The sequence below is a fragment of the Antechinus flavipes genome, chromosome 2 (genome assembly GCF_016432865.1).
Source record: "Antechinus flavipes isolate AdamAnt ecotype Samford, QLD, Australia chromosome 2, AdamAnt_v2, whole genome shotgun sequence".
In the NCBI taxonomy this organism is placed as follows: domain Eukaryota; kingdom Metazoa; phylum Chordata; class Mammalia; order Dasyuromorphia; family Dasyuridae; genus Antechinus; species Antechinus flavipes.
In genome coordinates this window covers 33,177,753-33,187,784 of record NC_067399.1, presented here as the reverse complement: position 1 = coordinate 33,187,784, position 10,032 = coordinate 33,177,753, and the positions used below count along the sequence as shown (strand labels likewise).

Sequence of the window (10,032 nt, the reverse complement as noted above, 5' to 3'; positions counted from 1 at the left end):
TAAGCATGTTGGGATGAGACGATAGGGAGAGGAGGAAGTGGAGCGATACCACTGGACGAAAAGATAGGGGAGGCTTTCTATGTTGGTTTGGAAGGGGAGTGTGTCATATTCTAAAATATTTTTATTAAGAATTTTAATAGAAAACATGCTTGTATAATCTTAAAATATTTGTTAAAACACATAGGAAACTCCTATTATTTAAATAAATATTGTGACAATTAGTTGGGTTCCAAAAATTCTTCTCTTTCCCTCCCCTGAAAAATAATAGTTTAGTCCTCCTACTCTTTTCTCGCGCACGCTTCTTTTCGCGCACGCGTAGTTTAAGTCGCGTGGTGGTAGCTTCTCTGAAGTAGTTTTGGGTTGGTGCCGGACCGCGGCGGCGGCCCCCAGTCTTGGTAAATAGAACGTGGGCAAGGTACGAAGATGCAGGCCTCCAAGGAGGTTCCCTGGCGGCGCCTTCGGGGCATTTCTTTCGGGATGTACTCGGCCGAGGAGCTCCGGTAAGAGATTTTGCGGTGGACCCTGCCGGGTCCCAGGCAGAGCGGGCCTGCGGAACTACCCTTCCCAGCAAGCTGTGCGCGCTGTGGTCCTAGGGGCAGACGCAGGCTCCGCGCGTGGCTTCCTGGGAGTCGTAGTTCGGTGACCTTGGCCGGGGCGGACCGCTCTAAGGAGGCTTGGGGCTAGCTAAGCCGGGTGGGCTGTGGCCAGATTGACTTAGTTGCATAGATCACCCTCCCTCTCTTCCTGGGTGGCAGCGAGCTGGCGAAGTGGTCGGAGTGCTGGACTGGGCCCAAACCCAGCCTCAGACACTGGTTAGCGGTCTGCCTGCCACAGTTTACTTTTCTGTAAAATGGGCGTGGCTGTAGCGCCTGCCAGCCAGGATCAGATGAGATAACGTCCGAAAAGCGCCTGGAAAATGGTTTCTTAGAGCTTGTCAGTTTCAAATATTTTTTATCCCCGAGAAGTGAGCAATCTAACCCTAACCCTAACCCCCGGCAGCCGGACAGCGTCGCCTGAAATTGTCGTTGTATTGTCCGTGACGTTCCCGCCGGTTTAGCACCTAATCCGTATGTCATCGATGTGCGGCGATCATTGGCCATTGAACGCAGGAATGAATGAGCGACTGGTTGAAGGAACAGACCAAGCAATAAAGTCATGGGATTGTCACACCTTGATGTGCAGGAAGCCAGTTTTTTTAACTTCTGAAAAACAGGAGCAATCAATCTAAGTTTCGCACTTGTTGGCTTGAATATATAACATGGTATCTTGAAATACTTGTGATTGAGAAGCAGCGGAGGGGTGGGCTCCAATCCAGACTGTGACTTCCTGCCTGCGGAGCCACTGCTCTCAGCCTCCCTTTTCTCATCAGGGAAATGGGCACAGTCATACCTGCAGGCTCCTTCTTTGTTGGTGTGCGCTGCTGTTCTATTTGTCTTTTTTTTTTTTTACTTTTTTCCTGAGGCAATTGGGGTTAAGTGACTTGCCCAGGGTCACACAGCTGGGAAGTGTTAGGTGTCTGAGGTTAGATTTGAACTCATGTCCTCCTGACTTCAAGACTCTATCCACTCTACCCACTGCCCCAGCTGCCCCTATTTATGTGTCTTTCTGTTGAACGACAAAGCATTGATGATTATTGAGTATCTGCTGGATGAGGGTGCTGCGGGAAAAGGATCCTGGGATGTGCCAGGGCTTAGATATGTGTGGTCACAGATCTCCATGGAGCTTCAGAGCTCCTCCAAGCCAAATTTACCTAAGATTTTGTGGGTAAATACCCAAGAGGGTGCGGGACTGTCTTGAGGTCACGTTTGGCCCAGTCAGGATTTGAGTCTTGTCTCCCCGTGGTGGGTTCTTCCACTGTTTCTTCTTAGAATGCACACCAAGGAGGAGGAAACGGCGTCCTGGATTTAAATTCAGGTTCTCCCTTGTTCATTGGCAGAGGGTTTCGAAAATGAGGCCCAGAGAGAAGTATCAGGTTTAGATGATGCAGTTTGTAAATTATCTCCGTGGATGTGATGATTGACGGATTATAGATTGAGAGCTGGATGGGAGGGATTTTCTTTCTTTCTTTTTTTATATAGCTTTTTATTTACAAGTTATATGCATAGGTAATTTTTCAGCATTGACAATTGCAAAACCTTTTATTCCAACATTTCCCCTCCTCCCCCCTCTCCCAGATGGCAGGTTGACCAATACACATTAAATATGTTAAAGTATGAGTTAAATAAAATATACATGTACATGTCCAAACAGTTATTTTGTTGTCCAAAAAGAATCGGACTCTGAAATAGTGTAAAATTAATCTGTGAAGGAAATAAAAAATTCAGGCAGATAAAAATAGAGGGATTGGGAAGTCAATGTAATGGTTCTTAGTCATCTCCCAGAGTTCTTTCGCTGGGTGTAGCTGGTTCAGTTCATTACTGCTCTATTGGAACTGATTTGGTTCATCTCATTGCTGAAGATGGCCGCGTCCATCAGAATTGATCATCATCTAGTATTGTTGTTGCATGTACAATGATCTCCTGGTTCTGCTCATTTCACTCAGCATCAGTTCATGTCGGTCTCTCCAGGCCTCTCTGAAATCCTCCTGCTGGTCATTTCTTAGGGAGGGATTTTCAAACATCATTTAGCTCCCAGCTTCTTAAACTGTGGGTCGCGACCCCAGATGGGCTCTCATAACTGAATGTGGAGTACGTAAAATTATGATTTATCATCAGTAAATTTATCAACAGTAAAATACCTATTTTACTTATCGTGTACCAAAGATCACATAAACATTTCGTGTACAAAAAGGGTCACGAGTAAACGCATTTAAGAAGCCCTGCTCTAGGTCACCTTCCCTCACACAGCTGAAGAAATATGAGACTAGGTGAGAGGTCAGTCCAAGGTCTTCCCAGTGGCTGATTTGGGATTCAGATCCTTGACCTGAGACTCTGGGATCAGCCGGCACACTTTGCTTTCCGCCTGGCTGCCTCCCAACTTAGCTTTCCCCAACATTCATCTCATCTCCTCTCGTCTGCCTCTTTTTCTCTCTCTGTTCCCCACCTCAAAGGTAGGGGTCAGAGGAGGGGGAAAGCGCCCAGAGAATGCAAACTCAAGTTCAGTAAACAGATTTACAAGGACGAGGGAGGGGAGAGATGTTGTTATCATGCATGTGAAAAATGACTAAGAAACGTTTCCTACACACGATAAATGGTCTCTTCAAAACTCTGGCCCAAGTGTGAGCATTGAATTAGATGATGCTATTTGTAAAGCAAAACTTGAATCATCTGTAAAAACCAACAAAACTCATTTAGGATCAAATGAAGAGCGTGCAAAATCCTTGAAAACCCCATTTGCTTGTTAGCTGTTATTTTTCCTATTGTGCAGAGGAGGGAAATGATCCCTGGGAACTTGTATCCCACCTGTGGGCCCGTGTCCATGAAGAGAAAAGGGGAGGGATGGGGAAGGGGCAGAGGGAAGAAGAAAGGAAGAGGGAGGAAGAATGAAGGAGGGCTTGGAAGGAAGCTTGGCTATCGAGGCTGCGGTAATGTTGAAGACCGAAGTAGGACCGGGCTAATGGCCACCCGGAGATGCTTTGGGTAGTTTGTTGTACTGGGGCTTGCTCTGCTTGAAAAAACTACGTGATGGAATCTCATCCCTTAATCTGCTGTAAACCGGGGACATTGTATCCTTGGGGCATCAGTGGGGCATCAGCAGCCATTGGGCGCTCCCCTTGCTCCCCCATTCTGTGGATGAGGAAGCTGTGGTTTGCTCAGAGTTACTACAGGTAACATTGGATTCTGGTCCTCTTCGCTTAATGCTGTATCCATGGTTTCACCGGATTGAGTCACGTGCTTGGTGTCCTTCACAGTATGTGAGAGACAGAGATGGGTGGGATGAATGAGAGCAGCTGGTTTACAGGTTTATGTGGTGGGTTTCCTCAAAGCGAGGCACACCTGCCCAGGAAGATGCATCTTGTGGGGAGGGGGCCAAGAGCAGACCCTCCCAAATGGGGTACTGATCTACAAAATCAATGTAGCAAGTAAGTTCTGTCAGTGTTATAAGTAGTGGATAGTTCATCTTTCACTTCTGACCTGGAAAACATTGGTCTTGCCTTTGTCTGCAGGAAATTAAGCGTCAAAGCCATCACAAACCCTCGCTATGTGGACCACGTGGGGAACCCCTCAGTGAACGGTCTCTACGACTTGTCCCTGGGACCGGCCGACTCCAAGGAGGCGTGCTCCACCTGTGTGCAGGACTTTGGCAGCTGCCCCGGGCACCTGGGCCACATCGACCTGCCCCTGGTTGTCTACAACCCTCTGCTCTTTGACGTACGTGCGTCCAGCTCCGCTCTTGGGGTGGCTGGCAGGCAGGCTCTCGGAGCGAAGGGACAGACCTGGCTGAAGCCCTTGGCCGTGACCCTGGATTCTGAGTCAGGGGACGGGCAGACCCCTTCTCTGGCCCTTGTGTGCCCTCCAGGGCCCTCCTGACTCCAGACAGGAATCCCCTCTGCTTTGGGCTTAGATGCCCTTTATTTCCTGGTGAATCCTACCCAGCCCATCCTTGTAAAAGACAGAAGACACAGAAAGAGAGCGGTCCAGCCACAGCCAGTCACCGTCACAGAGCCTGTTGGGTGCTCCATACCCAGAGCCCTGGCTCCCTCCTGGAGGAAGGGAGTGGCCGGGGCGTGGGCTCCCCCGGCCTTGCCCATTAACATGGTCTTCTCCATCATCCTTCAGAAACTCTACCTGCTGATCCGGGGCTCTTGTCTGAACTGCCACCTGCTGACCTGCCCCCGGCCGGTGGTCCACCTCCTCTACTGCCAGCTGCGGGTGCTCGAGGTCGGGGCCCTTCAAGGAGTCTATGAGCTCGAGAGCACCTTGAACAGGGTAGGTGGGCAAGGCTGTGCTAGGGCTCAGGAGAAAACCTGACCTGGAGAAGGAGCCCCTGGGGGAGGGGGGCAGGGGTCTGGAGGAACAGGGGGGCGTGTTGGTTGCCGTCCTTGGCCAGGACGGGCACCAGACTGACCATATGGAGCAGACACCTTTCACGCTCTTGTTCTCCACCAAGATTCTGAGGCGCTGCTCCTTCTCATCCCCAGCGAGGCTTCGGAGCAGGCTGTGATGGGGAGGGGTGGGGTCCCTCTCTAATAGGCTATGATGGGGAACTCCTCTCTAAAGCAGGCTGCAGTAAGGGGCCCCTCTGTAAAGCAGGGTTTGATGGGGGCCCCTCTATAACAGGCTGTAATGGGGGGCTCTCTCTAAAACAGGGGAGACCTGGGGCTCTTGTTATGACTGCCAGCCTGGAGTCCACCTGCAGTCACAGAGTGAGCCTGTGAGAGTCCTCCTTCACACATGGGAGGGGGACCCCTGGAGCCTCTGGCACAGCTCTGCTTTAGTCCAGGACGCGTGGGTCTGGGCCCTCGGTGCTCGTCCGTGTCATGGTCATTCTTGTGAGTGGCCGGGCTGCCCTGACCTGAAGGGCCGGAGCCCGGGGCGGCGGTCAGGGCTGCAGAGGGCCCGAGCAGTCTGATGGGGAGGAGTAGAAGGGCCGGGATCACTTGCCTTCCTTTGGTTTTTCAGTTTCAAGATGAGAACCCCAATGCTTCCGTCTGCGAGATGCAGGAAGAGCTCGAAGAGCACACTCGAGCCATCCTGGAGAACAATCTGCTGGGGGCCCAAGGATCCCAGGTGAGGCGGGGGGGACAGGTCTTACCCAGGAGCCAGGCCCTCTGCGCCACCTGCACAGGCAGGCCGCCTTCACTGCGGGCTCCGCTGGAAGTCCTTTGTGTCTTTCAGGTGAAGAACGTTTGTGAGAGTAAGAGCAAGCTGATTGCCCACTTCTGGAAGGCACACATGGCTTCTAAGAGGTGTCCCCACTGCAAGTAAGTAGCCGGCAGCTGGCCTCCCGCCCCCCCCTGCTCCCACTCCTGCCCCTCCCCACTCCAGCCCTCCCCCCATTTCCCCACTGGTCCCCTACCCTCTACCCTCCCCCTCCCCACCCTCCACCCCCCAGTCTCCCGGCCTCCAACGCACTCTCTTTTCCCCAGGACTGGGAAGTCGGTGGTTCGCAAGGAGCACAACAGCAAGCTGACTGTCACCTACCCTGCCGTGGTTCACAAGAAGGCCAAGGGCACTGAGGACAGAGCCAAGACTGTCCAAGGTGAGGCGCCCCCCTGCCCTGGAGGGTGACTCCCGGGGTTCCTGAGTGGGGGGCTACGTTCCCTGCTTGGGGGAGGGAGCTGCTGAAATCGGGAATCTGGGTGAGCCTTCCACTCCCCCCCCCCCCAAGTGTGCACGAGCACGGGGGTGTGCACGTGTGAGCTCGGGTACCAGTCTGCAGCTTGTGGGTGCTGCCAATCCCACCCTGTCCCTCTAGCATGGTCCCAGGCTTGGACCTCATCTGCCATTGTTTATCCGGCTGTCCCCTGGTCTGGGGGGAGGGGGGGAGCAGCTGACCTCACTCCCCAGTTACCCCGCCTGCCCCTGCACAGCCCTCCCCCATGGACCCCCTTTGTCTATGTAGACTCTGCAGCTTATCTGTAGAAAAGAATGAAGCCATTATTAAGCACTTAACCTGTGCCAGGTGCCACAGCTGGAAAAGCAAGGCCGGCCCAGCCCTCTGGGACCCCATCTTCTGCTGGGCAACACACAGGCGAGGTCCCTTGGGGGTCAAGGTTCAGAAGAGGTGACGTCTGGCCATCGGTTCTGAAGTTGAACCGTGCCAGGGGTTCTGGACTGCCAGGAGGGGGTGGGCACGTCTGGAAGCTGGCAGCCTCGTGCTCAGCCGGGGAGTCCTGAGGGTGGGAGAGTGAGGGGCAGCAGACAGAGAAGGGGGATGAGGAGGTCAAGCCGGGCACGCAGGGCTTCAGACTGTCCCAGGGCCAGGGACCGGAGACGCCCTTCGCAGTGACTCTGAGGTATCCTTGGCCCAGCTATGATTGGCATTCTGCCAGGTGTTCTTGGTTAGAACGGTGCAATGATAACCTGCTGTGAGCTCAGTGATCTCTACCTGGGTGACGGCTGCTCCCGCTCAGAAGTCACCCCCTTTGCCATGTCTATTTGCTCTTTTGTGGAAGATCTAGTCAGTCTGGAAGTGTGTGGGCTTTGTGTTATCTTGAGTCATTTAAAGAGGCCCCTTGGGAATCCCCCGGGGGCCCGAGCTGGGGGGATCCCTGATAGAACCTGTTGGGATGGCCCAACAGCTCTGGGGGGTTCAAGGTGAGGAGGGAGGGACGGAGAGAAAGGTGAGGGCGTGTCAGGCCCAGGCTTCTTCCCACTGACATCATTCCCTACTCTTGCAGCCCCAGAAATCGACGACGCCCATTTAGGGAAGAGGGGCTACTTGACGCCCAGCACTGCCCGTGAGCATGTCTTGGCCCTTTGGGAGAACGAAGGTAATCTGCTCTCCAAGAGTCTTAATTTGCTCACTTGCTTACCAGTGACCATTGCTGTCCTCCACTGAGGTCTGTCCCTTGTGTTGGATCAGCCTGAGCCGAACAATCAGCCCTCGTTGTGCTCGTGAAGAGTTGGATGGTGTGCCCTTGAAGGACATGCTGTTTAAAACAGTTTTATGATGAATAGTTTTCTGTAACTGCCAAAGTGATTCCATGTACGGGTTGGGATTTTTGTGCTTTAGATAAGTAGCATCTGCGGTTTTTTCCCTGCTCTGATTGGGGTCTGCTCAGAACAAGTTGAACCAGTTGCTCGTTGTGTTCTGGGAGTCTGTATTCTGGAGAATAACCCAGATTTCTCTAGGTCCTTTCTCACCATACCAGATCACTCTGAGGTAGTTTGTGCAAGTGTTGTTGTTATTCCCGTTTCATAGATGGGAAAACCAAGGCCTACAGAAATTCAATGACTTGTCTATTAAATAGCCAGTAAGGGTCAAAGCTGGGATTGAAATTTGGCTCTCATGAGTTCTAGTACACTGCTCACTCACTAAGAGTGCTTATCGATGAAACATTGGGGGTTGACTATTAAAAATGTAGAAATATAAAATATTTAGAGAGATAGGCACACTTTGCATACTTATTATTGCTCTAAAATTCTGCTTGTAATGTTATTTGGCTTATCTATTCTTCCTGTGCCTCCTCAACAGAATTAATATGTTTCTGTAGAACTAGTTAATGTGAAAGCAAAGGGAAAACAAATGAGATAAAGGCCTCTTAATTAGCAGTTCAGGATGAGAGCATTGAATTTGGGCCAAATCTTGGCTGTCACTGTGAGACCTTGGATATGTCACTTCTAATGTCTGAGCCTCAGTTCGCTCATTTTTAAAAGGAGAATTGGACTATTGGATATGTATCATTTGAGGTAGGCTAATGTTAGTACAAAAGAGATCACTTGATTGAATAGAATGTTTCCAGTTTTTGGGGGGGAGGGTTTGCTTTTTGATCATTAGACTTCTAGTTCAAAGTTCTTGCTCACATTATATCAGGTATTTTTAGAATTTTAAAGTATAAATAAGTTTTGTTCATTGTAAAGAATTTCTGCATTTCTTGAAATAGTTTTGTGGTTTTGATACTTTTTTTATATTGCTTATGTAAATCCTAATAGGGAACTATTCTTGTATTCCTCATGTGAATCCAGCTTGATTATGACGAATTATTTTTTGGCTATATTGCTTTAGTCCATTGTGATAGTTTTACTTAAAATTTTCACGTCAGTATTAATTGGTAAAATTGGACTATAGTTTTCTTTTTCTGCTTTGTCTTTCCCTTGTTTGGGTAGCAGAACCCAAAAAAGTTTTGGTAAATGCTTTTAATCACTCTTCAATAATAATTTAGTGTCATAATACGTGAATTGTCCTTTAACTATCTAATAGAATGTACTTGGGTTGTTTGTTTTTTTTAAATATGTTGCTTTTATGGTTTATTTGATTTCTTTTTCTGAAGTTGACTTAAGATCTTTATTAGTTGTAGTATTTTGCATTTTTGTAGACTATCAATTTTCTTTGAATTCTTAATTTTTATTGCTATGTATATTTGTAAAGTAGTTTCTGATAGTTCTTTTTATTTTCTCTTTGCTTGTTATGAATTCACATTGATAATTTGATTTAGGCAGCTTTTCTTATGTCACAGCAGTGAGATTAAACATGTGGCCATTAAGCTCATTAACCACTTTCTCAGTTGGCTCCTTTGTAGAAATTATTGATTTCTTTTTTTTTTATGTTGCTGTCCTTCTATTTGGTTTACTAAGTTTACTTGTTTTCAATCACAGGTTTCTTTCTGAACTACCTTTTCTCCGGAGTAGAGGAGCCTGGCATGGAGTCCAAATTCAATCCAAATATCTTCTTTTTGGATCTTGTGGTGGTGCCGCCTTCTAGGTAACACTTAATTCCCTGTGTAACAGCTTGGAAGAATTGATTGGTGCCGTATCACTTGGAGGGAGGGATGTATGATTCAGGTGAGGGGAGAATGGCAGCAGGCCTCCCCAAGGATTGTTCCCCTGGGTCAGTAGGGAGCTAGAATAAAGGCGTCTTCCATGCTAGACTCTGTCACTCCTTTTTGATCATCTGGGGGAGGAAGGCAGAGTAGTTTGGTCATTTTTTTCAGTAACAGGTGAGAGGGGAGTTTCTTCCTGGATGTTTTAACCTTGTCTTGCATTGTAGGTACCGCCCTGTCAACCGCCTCGGGGACCAGATGTTTACCAACGGCCAGACAGTGAACCTGCAGGCTGTTTTGAAGGATGTGGTCCTGATCCGAAAGCTTCTGGCTCTGATGGCCCAAGAACAGGCCCTGCCCAGTGAGGGCATAGGAGCGACAGAGAAGGAGATCCAGAATGGCTCCCCAGAGGTACCGTAATGAGGCCCACATTCAGGACTAACTTGGGGCTGTCTGGTGAACTGCTGAGAAAAAAAGCTGTTGCGTAGGGAAAAAGACGTCGGGACGGTTTTGGAGACTGGCGCTGGTCGTTTGGGCTCTGATTTGGACGGTGGGCCTTGGCAGAAAGAGCCTCACGCTAGGCTGGGGTTCTGCTTGTGCTCAGATCATTTGGACTGACATTTATTGAGCATTTGCTCGGTGAGAGGTGGCAGGCCATATCAAGGCGA

General features: G+C 49.6%; 1 protein-coding gene across 1 annotated transcript in view; it reads left to right on the top strand.

The window, feature by feature from the left end:
• The first annotated feature begins 282 nt into the window (after positions 1-282).
• POLR1A (RNA polymerase I subunit A) overlaps positions 283-10,032 on the top strand; it is a 62,391-nt gene continuing 52,641 nt past the window's right edge. Inside the window, exons 1-9 of the mRNA XM_051974386.1 lie at positions 283-500; positions 4,106-4,310; positions 4,719-4,868; positions 5,562-5,669; positions 5,778-5,863; positions 6,029-6,141; positions 7,283-7,375; positions 9,201-9,306; positions 9,592-9,775. Coding sequence (XP_051830346.1) covers positions 424-500; positions 4,106-4,310; positions 4,719-4,868; positions 5,562-5,669; positions 5,778-5,863; positions 6,029-6,141; positions 7,283-7,375; positions 9,201-9,306; positions 9,592-9,775 — 1,122 coding nt within the window. The 5' untranslated portion in view covers positions 283-423. The remainder of the gene's footprint in view (positions 501-4,105; positions 4,311-4,718; positions 4,869-5,561; positions 5,670-5,777; positions 5,864-6,028; positions 6,142-7,282; positions 7,376-9,200; positions 9,307-9,591; positions 9,776-10,032) is intronic.